Source organism: Salminus brasiliensis, chromosome 9 (assembly GCF_030463535.1).
Source record: "Salminus brasiliensis chromosome 9, fSalBra1.hap2, whole genome shotgun sequence".
Lineage (NCBI taxonomy): Eukaryota > Metazoa > Chordata > Actinopteri > Characiformes > Bryconidae > Salminus > Salminus brasiliensis.
In genome coordinates this window covers 38947585-38971884 of record NC_132886.1, presented here as the reverse complement: position 1 = coordinate 38971884, position 24300 = coordinate 38947585, and the positions used below count along the sequence as shown (strand labels likewise).

General features: G+C 44.7%; 1 protein-coding gene across 1 annotated transcript; it reads left to right on the top strand.

Moving 5' to 3' along the window:
• Nucleotides 1-383: 383 nt before the first annotated feature.
• pls1 (plastin 1 (I isoform)) lies at nt 384-22739 on the top strand. The gene is made up of 16 exons (XM_072686996.1): nt 384-453; nt 6630-6737; nt 8044-8204; nt 8682-8811; nt 9112-9244; nt 9387-9468; nt 9646-9811; nt 11070-11212; nt 13766-13861; nt 15244-15439; nt 17560-17638; nt 18175-18289; nt 19133-19266; nt 19566-19689; nt 20429-20553; nt 22342-22739. The coding sequence occupies exons 1-16, from the start codon at nt 384-386 to the stop codon at nt 22478-22480; spliced, it is 2001 nt and encodes a 666-aa protein (XP_072543097.1). The 3' UTR covers nt 22481-22739.
• The last annotated feature ends 1561 nt before the right edge of the window (nt 22740-24300 follow it).

Sequence of the window (24300 nt, the reverse complement as noted above, 5' to 3'; positions counted from 1 at the left end):
GTGTGGAGGGTAAATGTGTGACTAGTTTAATTCTCGTGAGGAACCTGAGAGAAAGAGAAAGACCTGATTCATATCCAGAGGGGGATTAGGGTCATAGGAGGTCCATTTTAGCGCTGCATTAGGCTGGACTGAAGCCATGTGCCAAAGTTTGAGCTGGTCACACTGCTGTGTAAGTGTGTGGGGACAGACAGGACTTGAATTTCTGGGGAAGTTCTGCAGTTGGAAGTGCTGTGGAACGTGTTCTACAGTCTTTTTCTTGTACTTTTTATTTTGTGTTTAACTCAGACGGTCCATTAGGTCACTCGGTCACTGAGCTGGGAGAAGGCGGAGAATGCCATAACCGTCCCTTGCCAGCTCTCGCGTTTACTGAACCAGCGTTGACTATGGAGAGCGACCAGTGGCCGGGAATCTGGCCCTATTCCTGGACCAGGAGACCCAGCGGCACCATGATGGGTGAGGCATCATCATTGTGATCAGTTGTTGAAAACTACCAGCTCGTTAGACCGGTAGAACTCGGCGTGTTCCACTTCAGCCACACTGACCCTTTGTGGATGAGATTGGCTGCTATAGAAGAACAAAAAACAGCCTGTTCTCAAATCAGTCCTCAGAGAACTCTGGACAGTTCTGAATTTTGCTCCAACCCAACTCACAACACATAGAGATAAAATCTGCACTGCCCGGGGTTTTGAAGGACCGGTTTCAGAACCACAAAAAAGAGAGTTCTAGGGAGGATCATTGAACTGCTAGGGAACCTTTTTAGACCTTTGAAAGGTTCTTCATACTCACAAATTGCTTTTACAGATCTTCTTACAGTTCTTTAGGTAATCAAGTTTATGTATATGGGATTGCTAAAGGAACGTTGTGGCACATTTTTTAAGGTTGTAGAACCCAAGACTCTGACACTCCCTTAGAGCATAAAGAAGTGCCAGGAACCAAGACTAAAAAGGAGAACCACTGCCAGGAACCAACACAAAAAAGGAGAACCACTGTCAGGAACCAAGACCCAAAAGAACTTCCTAAAAGCATAAGGAAGAACCAGTGTTAGGAACCAAGACTAAAAAGGAGAACCACTGTCAGGAACCAAGATTAAAAAGGAGAACCACTGCCAGGAACCAAGACTAAAAAGGAGAACCACTGTCAGGAACCAAGACCCAAAAGAACTTCCTAAGAGCATAAGGAAGAACCACTGTCAAGATCCAAGACTAAACGGAGAAACTCCACAAGAGCCTGAGAAAGAACCACTGTCAGGAACCAAGATTCAAAAGGAGAACCACTGTCAGGAAACTAGACTCAAAACAAGAAACCTTCTAAGAGCATAAGGAAGAACCACTGGCAGGAACCAAGACCCAAAAGAAGAACCACAGTCAGGAACCAGGCACCACAGCATGGGCAGCTCCACACGCTTGAAGGAGAACACTAACTGCCAGTCCTGTTATATATCAGCTAACAAACTGCCATGCTGGCTAGCATTGTGCTGAGTGCTGGGGGAGAGGGAGGGCCGCCCCATCAACTTTCAATCAACGTTTAGACAGATGTTGTCCAGAAACTGCCTGACGTTTTCAACATCTGTCCAACCAGACAATGGGAACGGAGGGGAATTCCCATTTTAGCTTCCTTGTCCTGTCAAACCTCAAATCAGTCCCTCACAGGTAACCTTTGTGACGAGCTCTTCCCTTGTGGACCAGGTTGTCAGTCAAAATGCTTTGCTGGAGGGGCTAATGGTGAATGGCAGAATTGTGGATGGTGCACTTCAACTGCTTCCTGCTCCAGCGAGGGCTTGACTCAGTGTGGTAACTGATCCTCCCTTCAGAGCTATCAATAATGCAGGTGGAGATTCAAAGCTCTGTGGTCTCTTAAAGAAGCCAACCAGCCCTGGATTGGGTATCGGCACAGCGTCTGGGGAGGCCCATTGAAGCAGCCTGCTGGACTCGCTGCTCTTTCCTTTAGGGTTCTTTGGAGAGGGTTGTTTTTTTCTAGCTTTAGAAGAAAAGCTAAATCTAAAAGAGCTCCTCCATTATGCAATTCCCGAGGCAGTTGTGAGACATGGCGATTGTTGCCTAGATTACATGTCCAACAGGAGGCCCAGCGAGCGGAGAGCGGTAAGTCTTGAGCTGCAGGCTCCTTTAAGAGTTTGATTCAGTGACTCAGCTGGTCGGGTAAGCGTATTACTGTATTAGCTGTTCCCTCGAAATTGGTTCTCGATCCTGACTGAGATTCTTTGCCTTGGTTCTAAGCTTGCATGAAGGTCCCTTGCTAATTTCACTAGCACTAGACATGCAACACTACCTCACTGCCTTCTCTTGGTCCAGTAGTAATTGTAAAGGGTTGATTTTCAGACTGGAACACTGGACTGGGTGTATGAGGCATTATCCTCAACATGGCAACCAGAGCCAGTACTGTTAGAGGCAACGGTCTGCTTGTGTCTTGTGTCCGTCAACTGTCCAACTGTCTGGTCCTTGTTGTATTGTGCTACATCTAGACCTGTCATGTGGTTCCTATGGTAAACATACACCGATCAGCCATAACATTAAAACCACCAACACAACATTGAGGATCTGGTTCCAGTGGCTCCCGTCAAGGGGTGGATACATTTGGCAGGAAGTGAACGGTCAGTTCTTTACGGAGGTTTTTGCATGACAGTGATAATATACACTGTTAAGGATAAAGCCATAGAAGATGTGTGACTGCGAAGAACCACTAAACATCTCCATTTCAAACATGGTTCTTTATGGAACCAAATATGGTTCTCTTAAGGCATCGCTCAAAGAACCACTGGAAGCACCTTTACTCTTAAGAGTGTAGCTGAGGAAATAGCACCTACCACCCTTGTTGGCTCTACATTTGGATGCCCAACAGGGTCCCACCAGGGTCAGTGATAGGACCAGGAGGGGTTGAACATGGGCCCCACCTGGGTTGTACACTGCACATAGGGTTCCATGCGAGATTAAGGTGGGCTGTAACACTGGGTAGCCCAACTGGGTCCCAGTAAAAAAAAACGCATGTACGAACCCACTCACAGCCCATATGCCCACCTGGAACCCACCTAGGCCACGTTCCAACCATCCGACTCAGATTTCTTTACAGTGGTGGTGAACGAAACCAGAGGTCACCATGAACACAACACAGATATAGCCACTTTACTCACCATCCAAACCCACCATAATTTGCAATAATTCACCACCACTGTGACCAAGCCGTCCCGCTGATGAGGTCTAATTACCACACAGTGCGTGGCAGCGTTCAGGTATAGAGTGTCTTTTGTCGTACTGCTTTGCTTTCACTCGGTTCATTCGAGTCTCACTGTACCGAATGAAGGAGCATCCATTCACTCATATTCAGGAAGGTAGACGGATATCTTTTCCTTTGTGTGTGTTACGTAATGGAGAGTAGCTAACACACTGCGTCCCAGAGGACTCATATGACAGACACAGAGTTCTTTCCATAAAGTGAGTCAGTATGATGCACGAATGGCAGTCAAGCATGCAGCCAACCAATACATCATACATCCCATTCTAAATCTATAGGCAATAATATGGAGCTGGTCCGCCCTGTGCGGCTCTAACAGCTTCCACTCTTGGGATTTTGGAGTGTGTCTGTGAAAAGTTCGGGCCAATTCACCCCGGATGGTCTGACCCATTTGTGAGGTCAGACACCGATGTTGGACGGGAGGGCCTGGCTCAGGATGGGGTTGAGGTCAGGGTTCTGTGAGGGCCAGTCAAGTTCTTCCCCACCAAATGCCTCCAACTGCACCTTTATGGAGCTTGCTTTGTGCACTGGGGCACAGTCAGTCATGCAGGAACAGATCAGGGCCTTCCCCAAACTGCTTCCACAAATGTCTTGGTTGGCTGAAGCATTAAGGTTTCCCTTCACTGGAATTAAGGGGCCTTTAGGCCAACAACCTCATAGAATGATCCCCCCTCCACCAAACTTTACAGCTGGACAAGTGTAGTCAGGTAGCTAACTAACGTTCTTCTGTATTCTGTATTCTTCCGAATTAACTCTTTCTTGAACGTCTGTGTTTTTAGAAGTAATACAAAAACAGACAATCAAAAAAACATTCATTTGGAAATCCAGTGTTTTTATTTTTACAGTTTTACAGCATCTTTACTGGCCCTTTTAGTAAAAAACCTTTTTGCATTCTTGAAATTTAAACTTTTAAACAGTTTTTTAAAAATATTTTTTTTATAAATTATACTCACATACATATAGGTAAAGAAAATAGAATTAATGTTTAGAATGAATAATTAAGAAAGGTCATTTAGACCTGAAATACTGAAATACTACTTTGTAAATATGTGGGAATACTTCAAAATATATTATCAAAAATATTATTATTACTAAAATTGTTTAAATAAAAAAATAAATAAACTTTTTGAAAATAAAAAGGTACATCCTAAACTAAAATAACCTAAAGTAAAAATATACTTTTTTATTTTTATTTATCTATTTATTTATTCTCAGCCAATATTTCAGTACGGTTTAGTTCATCTGTAAGCAGTGAAAACTCAATAATTGAGATGCAATTCCAAACTTCCACAATTTGTAACTAGAGAACTACTGGGAACACAGTGTTGAACATGTTCCATGAAATAAATCCATGAGGAACATGCTGTAGGTGAGCTGGTGTGCCGTGACTCTTATCGCAGTGGTTTATTGTTGTTGAAAAACTGTGATTTAGTTTACGACAGTAAAGTTCCTCTACCTGCTCTTGCTTAGCCCTCCTGACAGCAGCATTAGCTGGATCCCTTGCTGACTCAGCTTCGGTGCAGAGCATTAAACGTTAACTCTGCGACTCACTGGGTGAAAAGGCCTCGCCCGGAACAGAGTTCATTAGGGCCGAAGGTTTCTTCCCCTTCGCTGAGCTTCCATTTACTTCACACCTGTCCACCCAGTCACACGCTGTACAGCCTACTGTTGGATCACTCCTCCTGTTTTACGCGATAACCTGGATCCCGGCTTAAGCAGGGTGGAGTGGGAGTCAAATGTAAGTGTTACTGTTTGTTTGCAGATATTTTCTGTCAACCCTGTTACAAGACAGTTACTGTTATTTACAGATATTGTCTGGCAACCCTGCTACAAGACAGTTACAGTTTTTTACAGATATTATTTGGCAACCTTGCTACAAGACAGTTACAGTTTTTTACAGATATTATCTGGCAACCCAGTTATAAGACAGTTACTGTTTTTTACAGATATTATCTGGCAACCCTGCTACAAGACAGTTACTGTTGTTTACAGATATTATCTGCCACCCCTACTACAAGTCAGTTACTGTTGTTTTTTACAGATATTATCTGGCAACCCATTTATAAGCCAGTTACAGTTTTTTACAGATATTATCTGGCAACCCTGCTGCAAGAAAGTTACAGTTTTTACAGATATTTTCTGGCAACCCTGCCACAAGACAGTAACAGTTTTGTATAGATATTATCTGGCAACCCTGTTACAAGACAGTTACTGTTATTTTTTTACAGATATTTTCTGGCAACCCTGCTGCAAGAAAGTTACAGTTTATTTACAGATATAATCTGGCAACCCTGCTGCAAGAAAGTTACGTTTTTTTTTTTTACAGATATACTCTGGCAACCCTGCTACAAGACAGTTACAGTTTTCTACAGATATTATCTGGCAACCCTGCTACAAGAAAGTTACTGTTTTTACAGAGAGTATCTGGCAACCCTGCTACAAGCAACAGTTTTTTTTACAGGGAGCAAATTCTGGAAGCAAACATCTCACCAAGCTCACAAAGCTGAAGATAAAAAGAGGATGACTTCTTCAGCAGGATAATGCTCCACAACGACTCCCCCAATCCCCCAAACAAGGACTGTAAGACTCTTAGCTGCTGTGATACTCGCCAAAGGACTGACCACGCAGGACCCCCACACATTAGACCTACACAAGCTTTTACGACCTCCCTGTTCTAAACCCATAGGCATTAATAATAAGCGCTAACACCAGCAGGTTATGCTCTGAGCTCAGCACTCGGCCCTGACCCCGCTCTGTAACTTTACGTGGTCTGACAGACACTCAGTGGACACTGAGCTGCTCTCTGTGAGCTGTTCCTCCTAAACTCTTCCACTGTTCAATAATAACACCACTCACAGCTGATGGAGGAAGATCTAGGAGGGAAGGTCTAAATTTCACCAGCTGACTTGTTGTTGTAGTCGTTGGTGCAGCGGTGTCTCCTATTACATACAGAACCACACTGGAGTTCAGTGAGCTCTTCAGAACCTCCCGTTCTTTCACTGATGTGTGGAAGATAGGCAGACTGCAGGGCTAGGGGCTTGATTTTCTACACCTGTGGTAACGATTCATTGAGAGGGTGTGTCCCAATACTTTTGTCCATGTAGTGCATTTTGATGCATGCCACTGTATATTATTTGGAGCACAGGCAAAAGATGGAGGTACACTGTTAAAGGTATAAGGAACGTTTGTAGGTGCTTTGAGGAAACCTTCAAGGACCCTTTAAGAGGTTCCTCCACAGTTGTGAACTGGAGAACCTCCAAAGGTTCCTCAAGGATCTCATACGTCATTAACGGTTCTGTGGGTCTTTGACTGTTAGACTGGCTGTAATTGCTAGCTGATCATGCATTTCTCTTTCTCTCTCTCTGCCGACTCTCCGTCCACAGTTATATTATATGGTGAGAGAGGCTCGGTGGAGTGTGGCATGGAGAACAACGTGACGCAAATCTCTCGAGAGGACCTGGAGGACCTACGGGAGGCCTTCAACAAAATCGGTCAGTTTTCCTAGCACCATCATCACACTGTTGAGCCTCCACCACATTGTCCGCAAACTTTTACATGTACCATTTAAAGGTCTGGAGCCTGGGAGTCACCTGATTCAGAGCTGCATGTGGTGCATGTGACAAGTCAAACATTGTCAGCTTTTACGGGAACCCAGGAAAACCTGACGTTTACTGCACAGCAACACTGTCTACTACCTACTGTTTGTTGTTAACCTGAGTGTAGTATAAAAATAAACCCTTAAATTCAGCCAATATGGCGTCGCATAGCTACACAGGAACACCTGCTGGATTGAACTGGCCCAGCATCACTGGATTACATGACGAACACAACAGGCCAGGTCATCAGACCTACCCAGATACATGGTTTCTTTAAGTTCTTTAGGTATTTTGAATTCTGGTTCGGTTAAAAATCAAATCAAGTGACCTAATATTCATTTATACATTTCACCAAATATCATAAAACTGGCTACGACCATCACTGACCCTTCTGTAAGAGTGGAAACAAACATAACTGTGTCATAAGCTGGCTAATGTTAGCTAATTCTATCGGTTCCAAATCAACAGCAAGTAGCAAAACATGATCATTGTGATTATCTCAGACCGTTAATCTCTAGCTTCTGAGCTCATAATGACCCCGTAATGAACCCATTGGCTTGGTTGTTGCTGCGACACAGCGAACGGGCTAGGCAAACGCTACCTGAAAAGAAGTGCGGCCCTGTAGAAATCAGTGGGGATCAACTGTGTCAACACAGTATTTGTGCCAGGTGTGGGCTAGAGGGGTATAAAGCCCCCCAGCAGTCCTGTGTTCTCTGGAATGATGGATGGTGGTGCTCCATCCAGTACTTCAGTACATCCTGACCTCACGAACACTTGCCTCTTGTCGCTGAATGCAATCAATCAAATCCTCACAGCAATGCTCCTCCAAAGTCTAGCAGAAAGCTTTCTTCCCTGGACCGTAGTGACCGTTACTCCAACAAAAGCAGGATCAACTCTTTTTAAGAAACAATGAACGAGCAGGTGTCCCAATACTTTTGCCCACATAGTCTATATGTATACTATCTTACCTACAAATGAAAAATACATATTTTCTCCATTGATGTATTTATATATATATATATTACCAGTAGCTTAATGCTAATGGGTAGCTATGAGCCCTAAGCTCTTATTGCTGGTAAGCTACGTTAGCTTGTAGCTCCAGTTTTTTTCTTCTCAGTTTTATGACGGAGAAGAGCGGTCATATAACAAACATGGATCCGTAACACCAGTATTGATCTTCATCCTTCTGCTCCGCTTGCAGACATCGATAACAGCGGCTACGTCAGCGACTTCGAGCTGCAGGAGCTCTTTCGGGAAGCCAGCTTCTCTTTGCCAGGGTACAAGGTTCGGGAGATAGCAGAGAAGTTCATCGCCGGAGACACCAACAAAGATGAGAAGATCAGCTTCGAGGAGTTTGTCGCGGTACGGCCTTGTGTAACCCTACTGCAGCTTCTACAGCCTTTAACACACACACACACACACACCCCAGCTAACATGTCCACATTGGGGTCCTGTATGGGTAGCCCAACCCTTTGTCCTCGAGCTTTATGTTGGTCCCACATATGGATGCCCAGCCAGGTTAGTTATGGGACCTATCTAGGGCTGTGACAATAGAGCCCATATGGGAAGCCCAGCTTGGTCCCAGTAACAACACATGTACAAACCCACTCTGAGCCCACCTGCCCACCTGGAACCCACCTAGCCCACGTCCCATCCATGTAAGCCCTTAGGTGAGCATGTTTGCTGGGACACTTGGCTTTAGCTCTGTCTGAGACTGAGCCGAAGACTCTGGGCACCTCCAGGTCCCGAGAAAATTAACCCACTCACGGCCTTGAGTAGGACAGGAGCTAACCAGCACACTCTCCAAGCTAAACTTCTGTTTCCCGCTTGATCCCACAGATATACCAGGAGCTGAGGAGCAAAGAAGTGAGAGAGACCTTCCGCAAGACGATTTCCAGAAGAGACGGGATCCACTCGTTCGGAGGAACGTCTGGAATCTCGAGCGAGGGAACGCAGCACTCGTACGCCGGTAGGGCCCTGCAACTCCATCAGTTTAGAGAATAAACAGACTCCATTTCAGTGACTCCTCTGAACTCCTAATAGTCTTATCGCACCTAAACACTTACGCTAGCGTTTATAGCCTTCTTCTAGCCGCCCGCTCCCATATTTTAGCCCCCGCTGAAAGCTCAGCCAGAGCGCCGTCCCATTAGCAGTGATGAGTTGCATGAATGAAGTCATTTTATAGCCCTTGGCTCTGCACGGCTCCCCACAGTAATCCGAGTCTGCCAGTGGTATCGCTAATGTTGTATCTGTTGGAATTGGCCCTCAGACGAAGAGAAAGTGGCCTTTGTGAACTGGATCAATAAGGCCTTGGCAAACGACCCCGACTGCAAACATCTCATCCCTATGGACCCCAATAGCGACAGCCTGTTCAAATCGGTCAAGGATGGAATACTTCTATGGTAATACGAGCGAAGACGTGCTCGCTCTCACACCGCAGTGGAAGCGTACATCCCATTATTGACCTTCCTCCTGCTGTTTGTGTGTTTGAGGTTTCTGTGTCTGCTGATTGCTGTCTCATTGATTGGTTGTTGTTATTTACAGCAAAATGATCAACCTCTCCCAGCCAGACACGATCGACGAAAGGGTCATCAATACAAAGAAACGCACAACCTTCACCATGACTGTAAGCATCTGCTCTTCTGGCCTAGACCCGTCTCACACACACACACATTCAAAACCTGGGACCGGGCCCCGGGTGGTCCAGCGGACTAAGGCGCTGTCACTGTGATCAGAGGATCGCTGGTTTTGTTAATGGTAAGGCCTTACCTTGAGTCAATGACCTCTCTCTCTTCTTTCACAGGAGAACTTAATCCTGGCCCTCAATTCAGCCTCAGCCATTGGTTGTACCGTGGTCAACATCGACTCCCAGGACATGATAGCTGGGACCCCCCACCTAGTGCTGGGGCTCCTGTGGCAGATCATTAAGATCGGCCTCTTCGCAGACATCGAGCTTTCGCGCAACGAAGGTCAGATACGCACCATATCCCAGTGGGTCTTAATCCTGCTCTCGGGGTTCCTCTGCCCAGAACAATCCGCTGAGACTGGAGCTCAAGGCTCTCTAACAGGGCTAACAACTAACGTTAAAAGTCCAGTAGGGATGATTGGCATTAGGACCTTCTGACATCGCCAATTTGTGTGCGGTACACTACTGGTCAGGAATGTTTCTCCACCTCAAGCAAAATAAATAAATAAATAAAATAAATAATAATAAATACTACTAATAATAAATAAAAATATATATTTTATTTAATATTTGTTCATTTAAAAAAAAATTAATAAGCTAAATATGCACAACAGTGTTCAGATAGAAAGCTGGCAAGTGTGGATGTAACAGCTGTAACAGTTTTGTATGATCAGTAGTGTGTTTGCTTGGGCTAATGCATTTGATTGTGGCTAGTGCGTTAGCCAGAGGCTAACGTAATAGCTTGTAGTTGATGGATTAGCTTGGGCCCAACATGTTAGCTTGTGGCTGAAGCGTTTAATCCGAACACTATGAAGCACAACATTTCTGGCTAATTTGTGTTAGCTTGAGCCTAACATATGCTTGTGGCTAGTCTGTTGTTTTTTTGACTAGTGTATTAACTTGTGGCTAATGTGTTAATTTGGGCCTAGCATATTAGCTCAGGGCTAGGCTGTTGTTTTTTGTGTAGTGTATTAACTTGTGGCTAGTCTGTTAGCTTGGAGATAACATATTAGCTTGTGGCTAGTCTGTTGTTTTTGACTAACATTAACCTGTGGCTAGTGTGTTACTTTGGGCCTAACAAATTAGCTTGTGGCTAGTCTGTTGTTTTTGACTAACATATTAACCTGTGGCTAGTCTGATACTTCGGGCCTAACAAATTAGCTTGTGGCTAGTCTGTTGTTTTTGACTAACATTAACCTGTGGCTAGTGTGTTACTTTGGGCCTAACAAATTAGCTTGTGGCTAGTCTGTTGTTTTTGACTAACATTAACCTGTGGCTAGTGTGATACTTTGGGCCTAACAAATTAGCTTGTGGCTAGTCTGTTGTTTTTTTTGGACTAGTGTATTAACTTGTGGCTAGTCAGTTGTTTTTTGACTAATATATTCATTTGTGGCCAATGTTTTAGCTTGGGACTAGCATATTGGTTCATGGCTAGTGTGTTAGCTTGGGGCTGGTGCAGTAGCTTATGGCTAGAGCATTTGATCGGCACATTATGAAGCTCAGCTTTTGTGTCACATGCTGTGTGTTATTGTGTGTGTTAGCTCTTATTGCACTGCTGGGAGAGTCTGAGGAGCTGGACCACCTTCTCTCCATGTCCCCTGAGGAGCTGCTGCTGCGCTGGGTCAACTATCACCTGGATGCCGCGGGATGGCAACAAATCCGAAACTTCAGCGAGGACATCAAGGTACTAATTCCTCCAATCACAGTCCAGTTATTGTGTGCTGTGTTTTTTTTTAAAGGTGAAAAGAAATAAATTTTTTGAGTCATTCAGTTGTTAAGGAGAAGCCTGTTTACCACCCTGTTATTTTACATACTGACTTCCCTTTCCTTAAAATAAAAGATAAGCTACGCCTTTATTGGCTTGAGTCTTACGGGACAGTGCTGCTGTCCTGCCATTGTGTCCTCTCAGTGCTCTCAGTGCTTCAACGCTTCATTGTGTTTGATCTCCCTTTCTGCGGACACTGGCACAGGACATAACACGGTCACTAGGCCTGGTTGCCGTAGCAACCCGTATTCCCATAACTAGCTAGCTAGAGTCTGGAGGTGAAGAGCTGCTCTCCAGTATCAACAACACCGTAATCTCTTGAAGTTTCACCAGCTTTGACTACAGCGTTCTCCAGTGGTTGGGGTTTGTGTATATTTCCAGGGTGTAAATGCAATCGGTCAGGACTGTGATGTAACAGTTTGGGGGTTTTGGAACTGGCCTGTTTTGCAGCTCTGTTTTGGTTCTGCTGGATGTTTTTAGAAGGAGGAACAGCAGTGTTTGAGGGATTGAGCTTCACGGTCTGTCACTGCCGTGTCCCGAACCCGAATGCAGTTTAACCTTCCAGGGCCCCTTTGATTGCTGTAGCAAGAAGCTGTGCTCATATCCTGAAAAGCTGAAATTCATTCGCTTGGAGATAAAATCCTACAATCAGACCGATCACTGTAGAGTTGGCTCAGTGTCCGATGAAGAAGAAAGCTGTAAATCAGACAACAATAGACTTTCAGCACTAATTACACACATCACGCTACTGATAGGCCCGTCCTGCCCCTTTAAGTATAGCTAGCATTATAAAAGAAGCCATTGGGGTCATGCAATCACATGGTGTTTTGACACATGTGTCAAGCTCACAAAGTTCTGTCAGCTCTGTAATGGGGAATATACTGGCTGTCCAAGTGATTTAGCTCACTTCAGTGCCTCTCTGTGGGCCTGCTAAGGGCTAAACCAGCCATGCAAAAATAGCTCATTCCCTCATTTCCAGCTGCAGGAAAGACTGAGCAATTTCTGCGAATGTCCTCGGGAAACGAGCCACAACTGTGATAATGTCAAATCTAAAAGTTAAATAAGTGAAATTCCTGTATCACAGCGAGCGGCACCACATTGTTATTGTTACATGTCCTGAGAATTGCACAGAATTGCAGAATCTTGGCTCGTCTTTGCTGTTGAGCTGTGATGTGTGATTCCTAAAAAAAAGAGGACACTCTGGAGGCATCTGTCGTGATTAGGATTGTTGTGGCTCGGGGGCTTCCAATAGGCCTACGTTGCAGGACTGTGGCAAAGTAATAAAAAAAGCCAAAAGTTTTACTTTTACCACCCTGTTACATCACATTATTTCTAGCCAGATTCTACTGGCAGTACTTCCCTACAGGGACTAGACAAGCTGTGCGTACAGCAACGGGTACAACCTAAAGTAGCTGAATGTGTCCATTAGAAGGGGTGTCCGCAAACATTTGGACATATAGAAATGACTGTAAGTAACAGTTCAGTGTTAGGATCTTGTGATCACCAAAGGTTATAGGACAACAAGGAGCTGCAGTGAAGAGATGTACTTTCCCTTGGGTAGGACCATGGGAAAATAGGGCCTTGGAAAAATACCACCCTGGAAACATAAGGCTATGGACACCGGGAATATAGGGCCCTAAACACATAGGATCCTGAAAGAAGTACCACCCAGGGAATACAGGGTCCTGGAAACATACCATACCCTGAGAATATAGGCCCTAGGAAACATTGGACCCTAAGAAAATAGGGCGCTGGAAATATACAGTACCACCCAGTGAATATAGAGCCTTGGAAATATGAGGTCCTGGAGACATAGAACTCTAGGAATGTAGGGTCCTGAAACCACAGTATTCTGGGAATATAGGGCTCTGGAAATATAGGAATCTATGAATATAGGGCCATGAAAACACAGTACCCTTGGAATACATGGCTAGGACCTTGGAGACATACAGGACCCTTAGAATATATGACCTTGGAGACCCTGAAAATATAGGGTCCTGGAAACATAGGACTCTAAGAATATATGGCCCTGAAAAAACAGGACCACCTAGGGAATACAAGGCCCTGGAAGCATAGGGTCATGTAAACACAGGACTTTAGGAATATAGGAAACAGTACCACCCAGGGAATACAAGGTCCTGAATTCTCAGGGTCCTGGTAACACAGGACTCAAAAAAAAAAAAAAAGGCTGGAAACATACCACCCAATGGAAACATATGGCCCTATGAATATTAACCTTACTGAGTGACAGAAATGTCCTTGTAAAGATATAAAATCCAAATCCCCCCCCCCATTTCATCCAGGTTAACTGGGTTAGCTGTCCTACACGAGGAATACTTCATCCTCGAGTGAATGCTAGGGACAGATTTATCAGTCAGCAGCTGCAGTGTTGGATGAAGCACTCCTTGGCGGTTCTGATGCAGCGTGTGACAGAATGAGGGCATGATGCTCAGTGTTTGTTTTCCCTCGCAGGACTCCAGGGCCTACTTCCACCTGCTGGATCAGATCTCCCCGAAAGGAGAAGGAGATGACGAGATGCGGATCGCTATCGACATGTCCGGCCTGAACGTGAGTGTACGACTGTATGGACTCCGAGTGCTTTCCATATAATCGATCCGAGCCCTGAACTGCATGCCTTTGTGCAGATAAGATAACGACGCTCAGCCTTTTGATCCTCTGGGCTCAGATCCTGGAGATAGCAAAGTGAAAGTGAAGGAGGCTTTAGTGAAGCTGTCAGTCAGGAGAGCACTAGAAGGCATTAGGTGAATAATAAGGTGTGGGGGTGGGGTGCTGGTGGTGGTGGAGGGGGGGATATAGGGCTTTATTGATTTTAGTGTACAGTATATAAGTAACTTCATCACAGCTGTCTATTGGAGAGGGATCTCAAGCTGCTTAATCTTCTTTCACCTACGGGGGGCAGTCTTCCATTTGCCATAACCTCTCCAACAGACAGACAAAGGACTTTCAAAGGGTTTGAAGGATCTCGCTCATCTTTTTGCCTCAATGGAGAACCACAAACAATGACCTGAGCTGCTAAAAAGACAATGCAATAGAGAGAGGCCTTATGCACACAGCTTATTTAGTAAAGGTGTGGGGTGAGCAGGCACATTTCTGTATTTAAAGGGCAATTCAAAGCACATTAGAAATATTAAAGCAGCAATATGCGGAAATTGAGCTCCCTCTACAGTCAGATTGTAATTTGCGCTTTGAGCAAACACTAGAGAAGGGCACATACCCCCCACTGCCATACGCAGTTCTGGCTAACGTTTCTCCAAAGTTACATAGTGCAGTTAGCACTGCACAAGCCCAGAGTAGCAACATTAGCAGCGCTGTTCTCCTTATTATACATCAGTGGAGCATCATTGTTGATTGTTGATAAGCTGTTATTTTAAGGTGAAAATGTTGCATAATGCTGCTTTAAAACATGAAAACTTTAAATCTAAAAAAATAAAAAGTAAAAAGTAATTAAAGCTGCTGGTGGTTGTTATGGGGGTTCAAGTCCTTCAAGGGTTGATTCAAAGGTACTTCAGGACAACGGTTCTGGAACCATGACAACTCAAACAAGCATTTGAATGCTGTAACCTGGTTCAATGGTTCTTCATGTACAAGAAAACATCTTGTAGATGGTTCTTTATAGGTTCTTCTAAAAGAACAACACATTGTCATTGATGTGAAGCGTCCAAATCTATTTAACCCTTTACACCCTAGGTTTATAATTCATTTATGAATCCTAATGCAGGAACTATTGTGAATGATTTGAGAACCGCTTGGTTTCTCATATCTTGTGGAGTCCCACAGGGTTCTATTTTGGGGCCTATGAAACTGATGGTAATTATGACTTTGTAATGCAGTTATGAAAGTCATGAAGTGTGGGTTCTAGACATACATCTCACAAGTACCAAAGGAGTTCATCATAGCTCATGGACATCATGGCACGTTTCTCTTCGAAGGAGCATGATGATGAGAGGAGGGCGGAGTTAATGCTGAGACAGGCGGCTCGTCTGGACTGCAGGCAGTTCGTCACACCCCAGGACGTGGTGGCGGGAAACCACAAGCTCAACATGGCCTTCGTGGCCAACTTGTTCAACATGTTCCCCGCCCTGAGCAGGCCCACTGACAACGGCATCGACCTCGCCATGCTCGAGGGTGAGTTGCGCTACGCTAATAGAGAGTGGGAGAGGCCTAGAAATATCCAACACAGATGCCTTCGAGTATTTGAGGGAGCATACGTCCAAGCCCTGGTTTCTTAAAGACGACCTAAAATCATACTTGACCTTTTCCGTTAAGGTCATCATGCACCAATGGGCGGGGCAAAATCATATCAACCAGTAATATCATGTGTACCTCATAGCGAGACAACTCAAAGCTAGCTTATGCAGGCCTTACAATAACAGACTCTTCCAGCGATGGCACTGTCGCAGGCAACGACAGTTGTGCGCCCCCGCCATCACGGCCGTTTGGTGTCAGGTGGTCAGGATAGCGGCCCTAACTCGTCCTGACATTATTATTATTATTATCACACGTTTTTAGTCCTGATGCAAATTGTGACGTAGATTGTATCTCTCCTCTCTTTCCTCTGTATCTCCATCCCACCCAGACTTGACCCCTGCCATTGTAGGTACTGTGTTAAGACACTGTTCACTTTGAATGCTCAGCAGCATGCTCTGTCGCTCTCTCTTCTTGCCTCTCCCTATTCTGTCCACATCACATCATCACACAGATGACCAGAGGACCTTTCAGTTTCTGGTTTTGAAGCTTGGTTGCCACTTTGTTGCCGCGGCTGGTGCGACTGAATTGCATACCCTGTAACCCGGCTGTGCTCAGTAGCAAGTGAGTCCGTTTCCTAAGTTTGACATTGGCACCTTTCTAGAGTCTGTTTAGTCCCTGTAGAGAAGTACTGCCAAAAGAATAGAGCTCTCTGGAGCAGATAAACATGAGCCTATTGGCACCATGCTGCCTAATGGTGGTGGTGTGACATGGAGGAAGCACATGAGTAGATTGGGTAGGATGGCCCTCTCTCTTCCCCTTCACTCAGCACAATGCAAGCCAGCATGGGTGTCTGTTAGCTGACATAGTAAAATTAGCAGTTAGCATTCTCCTCCAACCGTGTGTTCAATGATGCTGCATTAGCGGCAATGCATTAGCGGCGTTGCATTCATGTGACTCAGAGGAAGCACATGGGTAGATTGGGTAGGATGGCCCTCTCTCTTCCCCATCACTCGATGCAAGCAAGCATGGGTGTCTGTTAGCTGACATAGTAGAATTAGCAGTTAGCATTCTCCTCCAACCGTGTGTTCAATGGTGCTGCATTAGCGGCTTTGCATTAGCGATATTGCATTAGCGGCATTGCATTCATGTGACATGAAGGAAGCACATGGGTAGATTGGGTATGATGGCCCTCCCTGTTACCCTTCACTCAGCGCAATGCAAGCCAGCATGGGTGTCTGTTAGCTGACATAGTAAAATTAGCTGTTAGCATTCTCCCTCAAGCATGTGTCCAATGACGTTGCATTAGCTGCGTGGCATCAGTTCTGTTTTGTAAGCAGGCGTTGCGTTCCTACCCTCCCAGAGAGAGAGTTCAGTTATGCTCCTTGGGACTCAAACCAGCGACCAGTGACCTCCTGATAATAGGGTCAGTGTTTACATGGCAAGTGTATGAGTGAAGGCAAATCCACCAGGCAAATTCTAATTACAACAATAATCAATGCACAGGTCAGTACAAACTGTAGTGGGTACTCTAAAGCTAATGGCTTGCAAAGAGCATTTCCATGCTAACGCTAAGAGCCCACACCTCCCCCCCAACCACAACACTTGTCTGACCCTGCAGAGAAAGCTCGGTATTTACAACAGGCCAAAGGTCGACTATAGGAATCCTGCTTCTGCTGAATCCTGCCAGAGGGTTGCCACAGCCTTGCATAACGCTGCTAATGTGCTGAAGGAGCAACGGAACAGGGGTTAGCATCGCTGTATGTGGGTATGTAATTATGTAACGCACTGTTTTCTCTGAAAGCATACAGTCGCAGCACAGCATGTCTGCCGCGATTGTATGAATTGGAGTGAGCAAAGAACAGCCTGCAGTGTTCCGCACTACTTCCCACACAGATTGTAGAAGCCGTAGGATGTCCATTAACATTCCCCTTACGTTTGCTAATGCCGAGTCAAAGTTAAGCGTGGTGTGAACGTTTTGCCGCACACGCGGGACGCATTATGACTCTCGGCCACAAGCTCATCGACCTGGGTGCTGTGTTTATGTCCTGTTTCTTCAGGGGAGTCGCGGGAAGACCGAACCTTCAGGAACTGGATGAATTCACTGGGGGTTAGTCCACATGTCAATCACCTCTACAGGTAAGGCTGATGTTAACTATGTTAACACTGTTGATGTTTCAAAGCGTACCATAGCCTTCCCCGTCCACATATGGAATCTAATCATATAATCATATACAGCCTTTTTCAAATGCATTGGCTTTATGTAGCCTACAGCTGCTCAGCCCCCACCCCAACCAAAACAGAGCTCACTGGCACCATGCTGCCTAATGCCAGTCGTGGCCTACAGGGGTAGAAAGCCCCCCAGCATTGAGCTGTGGAGCAGTGGAAGAACTGTGTTCTCTGGAATGATGGTGGTGCTCCATCCAGAACTTCTGGGATGAGGTGGGGTGGGGATCAACCAGTATCCTGACTTTAGGTACCCTCTTATTGCTACATGCAGTCAAATCCTCACAGCAATGCTCCAAAATCTAGTAGAAAGCCTTCTTCCCTGGACAGTAGAGACAGTTACTCCAACAAAAGAAGAATCAGCTCTTTTTTAATACCATCCATTTTTCAAGAAACACTGAATGATGTGCAGGCGTCTCAATACTTTTTTCTTTTCTTTTTTTTTGCAGTGATCTGATGGACGGTCTGATCATTCTTCAGCTGTATGAGCGAATCCAGGTCGCTGTGGACTGGAAGAAAGTCAACAGGCCTCCATATTCAGTTCTGGGTTCCAACATGAAAAAAGTTAGTATGTGTGAAGTTGGGGTTTAATGGATCTTCGCACAAAGTGTGGCAAAGGCTCAGACCTTGATTAGCAAATCGGCCAATAGGAACTTCTAGTTAGGAACTGTACGCTTCAAACCTTGTGGTGACAATCAGCAACCACTTGCTCCTCCTTTAACTGTCTTAAAATCAGAAACCTGAGATAATCGATGCCCACAATGCAAGAGAAGGCTGTAAGAAGACACCCAATGTTTCTACAGTTTCTACAGTTTAGAATATTATTTAGAAATGGCAGTTCAGGGGAACTGTGGAGGTCAAGATCAGATCTAGAAGACCAAGAAAACTCCTGGAGCAGAGAACTGCTCATAGGCTGGTAAGACTTCTATATAACTGCCAAGAACCTGCATGAAGGTTTAGCTTAGTTGTGAGTGGTGGTGCACTGTTCCCCTGTGCAGTGTTGCTTGCATAAACCTAAAAATCACCACTACACTAATACACGAACCGAACATCTACACTAGCCGGTGAGTTTCAGACACAAGTGCTGTGGCCTGCAGAAGCAAAGTTTTTAAAAATCCCAGCAAATCCTGGATGCAAACGTCAGACCATCTGAAAAGGTCTGAAACTGAACAGAAAATGGGTTCCACAACGGGGTAACGATCCAGAACACACCTCCAAAACCAGCAAGAAGAAAGGCCTATCTCAGTAACTAGCTGCCCTCTTTCACAAGAAAATGTTTAGCTGTGAAAGGTGTCCAGACTGTGATTCCACCGGGGTTCAGTATTTGATTTGCGATGACGGTGATGCGTACGGTGGTGCTCCAGTCAGGTTGTGTAACGTACGCTACTCCACGTGTTGTGTTTGCAGCTTGAGAACTGCAATTACGCCGTAGAGCTGGGCAAAAGGGAAGCCAAGTTTTCTTTGGTGGGGATTGGCGGTGAAAATATCAACGAGGGCAGCCCCATGCACACCCTGGCACTGGTGTGGCAACTAATGAGAAGGTACTTCTTCTACATTCACAATCCAAACTGTTGCAAAAATTGGTGGCCAGAAAGTAAAAATACGCCCCAGGATTTAGCTCCAACTGCCTGGGCAGCTCTGGCACGGGGCACGATAGAAAATTCAGGTCCAGAAAGTAAAAAACCCGGGGGGAATCCTGGGGTGGATTTTTACTTTCTAGACCTGGACCTGAATTTTCCAGTGCATTTCGATCATTTATGACATTGATCTGCAGCTCAGTTACTTTAACATTACTGAAAACATCATCTGGACATTGATGCATCGCATTGGTTGCCTTCAGGTACACCGTCAAAGTTCTGTCGGACATCGGCGACGGAGAGAAGGTAAACGACCAAATCATAATCGACTGGGTGAACAGCACTTTACAGAAAGGACGCAAAGACTCGTTCATCAAGAGCTTTAAGGTAAGAGGTGCTGGCCTGTCCTACTTGGTCTGGTGGAAAAATTAGGACACCCCATGGAAACCTTTGTATTCAAACCAAAAAGATCCGATTTGAGCCTTCGATTGGTTTGCTCTGGACCATGACCAGATCCAAAAAGTTTCCTGAGGCCTTCCGAAAGACGGTTGTAGCTGCAGATGATCAGAACATGGTTGGAGAGGATTATTCGGGAGGAGTCTTATAGACTGAAGTTGAAGGGAAGGGTGAAGATCACCACCATGGTCAGAGCTCCCTGAGGCCTTCAGAAAGAAGGGTGTAGCTGCAGATGATCAGAACATGGTTGGAGAGGATTATTCTGGTGAAGTCTTATAGACTGAAGTTGAAGGGAAGGGTGAAGATCACCACCATGGTCAGAGCTCCCTGAGGCCTTCAGAAAGAAGGGTGTAGATGCTGATGAGTCGGGCAAGCCTCCAACAAGCCATGGGGCATTCTAATATTTTCTATCTTGTCCTCTAGCTGAACTCTTGTCTCCTGCTGCATGCTGATCTCACGTTTATCCAGTTTCTTTGGCAATGCGTAATCCATCTTTAGTGTGTCCGTAAATAATCCCTATATACTAGGGCTAGAGGTCCGAATCATACAGATCAAGGCAAAAAAAACGAAACCCAAACGCCGGTGATGAATGCATCTGAGAAACCTCATTAATCTGGAGCATCGTATTCTCAAGTGTCACATCATAACCCAATCCTATCAATCTTTGCAGGACAAATCGATCAGCACCAGCCTGCCAGTGATCGATCTGATCGATACCATTGCGCCCGGTGCCATCAAGAGCGAGATGGTGAAGAGAGGAGACATGAGCGCAGAGGATAAACTGAACAACGCAAAGTAACGCTCCTCACCCTCAACTCATGAATCAAGCAGATGGAGATCTGTCACAAAAAGCCCTGTCTGAAATCGACCCCCTGTTCTCTCTCTAGAGCGGTACTGTCTAATAGGGGACTAGATTTTCTAGACACTTAACACTTCAACCTTTTGGAAGACATTTAGCATGTAAACTAGCTGAGCGATGTACGTATGCAAACCCCTAACGTAGGAACCAATGGACAATATTTAATGTCATGTAAAAACTAGCTTAACAGTGCTGAAAAACCTGTTATATGTGAACTAGCCTAGCTGTAAACAACTAGAAAATGTTTGACATATGTAAGCTAGCCTAACATTATGCTAACAGCTAACACACTGATGAATCAAATGCATGAACTGCTGAAAACATCTTGTTAACTAGCTTAGCCGGATGTAAACTAGCTTAGCAGTAAGCTAAAAAAGCTGCTAGAAAACGTATGATGTAATGTAAACTAGCTTAGCAGTACACTAATGGCTATAAAACTCATACATACAGCTAAAAAACATATAAAAACTAGCTTGGCAGTACACTAATGGCTAACAGATTTAGGAATCGTACATGCTGCTGGAAAACGTGTTACATGTAAACTAGCTTAGCTGTATGCTAATGGATTACAGGCCGAGGAATTGTACATACTGCGGGAAAACGTGTTATATGTAAACTAGCTTAGCAGTATGCTAATGGCTTACAGGCAGAGGAGTCATACATACTGCTGGAAAACGTGTTATATGTAAACTAGCTTAGCAGTATGCTTAAAAAAAAAACAGCTTGGAAGTGCTAACTGCTAACTGACTGGCAAATTACTGACAAGCAAGCTAAAAGCAATCAGAAATCTGCTGGAAAAACATTAAAACACCATTAAAAATAACCTTAATTAGACTTAATTAGCATAGCAGTAAGCTAACTGCACACTTACAGCCCATTCTTAAAGAACTTTATTAACATTTCAAATCATTTATATTAAATAAAAAAAAAAATTGAACATGTGGTTGATGTCAAAGTAGCGCATCTACCATCAGGCTTAGAACCATGGGGCATTATAATAATATATAATATAATATTTTCTATACATGGTTTTAAAAATAATCAACATAAAATATTGATTAGGTCAAATATGTTCAATGATTTTTTTTATTATTTAATATAAATTATTTGAAATGTTAATAAGGTTCTTAGCTTTGACACTGGGCTGTGAGTGTGTAGTTAGCTTATTGCTATGCTAATTAAGTCAGGTTATTCAGGTTAATCAGCTTTCTGATTGCTTTTAGCTTGCTTGTCAGTAATTTAGCAGTTAACAGTCAGTTAGCAGTTAGCGCTTCTTAGCTGTTTTTTTTAGCATACTGCTAAGCTAGTTTACATATAACATGTTCTGAGTGGGTTTGTACATGGTTTGTCACTGGAACCCAGTTGGGCTTCCCAAACGGGCCAAATCATCCTGACAGCCCTCTATAAAGCTGTGTACAACCCAGATGGGGCCCATGTCTAACCCCTCAAGGTCCCATCAACGACACTGGTGGGAATCCATATGTGGGGCCAACATGAAACCCATTGACTACCCGTACAGACCACTCATGGGTGTGTTATCTGGATCGCCAGCATCTCGAGTCAGTGATCAATTACATTCTTTTTTTTTTTAATACACAGCTGCTTTGGGAAAACTCATTCATTAAAAAATGACATTATAACAGACATTATAAAAATGACAATGAATTGAACTGAAGCTTTTTGAAGCCTCACCTCAACCTTTCTTCTATCTCTCTCTATGACAGGTATGCCATCTCTTTGTCTCGTAAAATCGGAGCCAAGGTGTACGCCCTGCCCGACGACCTCGTAGAAGTTAACCCAAAGATGGTGATGACGGTATTCGCGTGTTTGATGGGGAGGAGCCTTAACAAAGTAGAGGGCTGACCTTGGTGTTCCTTCTCTCCCTGGTTTGTGGAAGCCTTCACCCAGGATTGCTAAGAAATGCTAACCGACGCCCTCATTCGTTATTAGTGCCCTTAGCAATCTGGGGTGAGGTGATTCCTTGGACCTTCTTTCTCCTCAGATGTCCTCCATATTCTGTCTATTTTATCTTTGTATGATATATGGCAATTCCTGGAACAAGGAAGACACGTCCGCTAATCATTTCATTTTTGCTGGCAGCATATAATACGCATCCAGGTGTTAAACACATGCTAACGTTTGTAAATGTTTGCTTTCCCATGAGTCATTAAACATATGAATCTGTCAAATAGTTGACGCTGGTTTGTAAACGTCTAGTCATTTGAAATATGAAATACCATGATGAAGACCAAGGCAGTACATGTGCACAACCCCCTTTAGATTTGCCTCACATAGGTGGAACGTTGGGCTAGGAGGGTTAAAGATGGGCATATGGGCTCTGAGTGGGTCTGTACATGTGTTTTTTCATTGGGACCTAGTTGGGCTTCCCAAATGGGCCCCATTGTTACAGCCCATCTTAATCTCACATGGTCCAACCTAGGCCCTCATATGCAGTGTACAACCCAGATGGGGTCCATGTTTAACCTCTATGGACGTGGAACTTGAGGACAAAACTGCCCAGTTTCCCAGTTGGCCTACCCATACCGACATCACATGGACATGTTCTCTGCGAAATGATGACTTGTTGATGGATTCTGCGGGATGTTGGAATCTCCCGGTCCACCACACCCCAAAGATGTTCTACAGGATTCAGATGTGGTGACTGGGAAGCCCAGTGAAGAACACTGAACTCATTTGGACTTAACTGTGATGTACATGAAACCATCTTGAGAGACTCTTGCTTTGTGACATGGGTAGAAGATGGGTGACAACAATACTCAAATAGGCTGTGGCATCCAAGCGATGATTGGCATTAATTGGCATTGACGTTGGCATTAAGTGTGCCTAGGAAACATCCCCCAGACCTTCACCAGCCTGGACTGTTGACACAAGGCAGGTCAACCATTCACCAGACCAGGCTACATTTCTCCAGCCTTCAACTGCCCAGTGCTGGTGAGTGTTGGCCTGTGCTGAGCCACTGCAGCCTCAGCTTTCTGTTCTTGGCTGATAGACATGGAACCCTGCTGTTGTAGACAATCAGCTTCAAGGTTGGTGGTGCTCACCCCAATTGTGCAGAGTGGTTATCTGAGATACTGTAGCCTTTCTGTCAGCGCCAACCAGCCTGAGCAGCCAATCTCTGTGGACCTCTTTCATCAACAATCATTAAAACAGGCTGTGTTTTCATTATTCCACCATTCTGAGTAACTCTAGAGACGATTCTTCAAACCAGCCCTTCTGACGTAAACAATCATTGAACTCTCAACATCACTGAGATCACACTTGTTCCCCGTCCTGATGGCTGATGTGAGCATTAGCTGAAGCTGCTGGCCCAGATCTGCACGATTTCATGCATCACACTGCTGCCAGACAACTGGGTAATTAGATAATTGAATAAATGAGTAAGTGTACGTGAGGAATCATGCTTTTGCTGAGGACTTTTGAAATGTTCTACACAGACGACACCAGTCAAAGGTTTAAGTCGTCTCCAGTAATCAGCTACCCTGTATATACCCTGCCTATAATAACTGGTTAGGTCTTTGAGCCATTGAGCAGCTTTCAGAATCATCAGGCTCATCAGCAACACTTTCACATTCCTCCCTGCCACTGCTACTTGAGCGTGCCCAAACCAACCCGGGGGGATTCTTTGTGGTGGGGCTGGAATCTGGAAGTGATTGTGAAAGTCT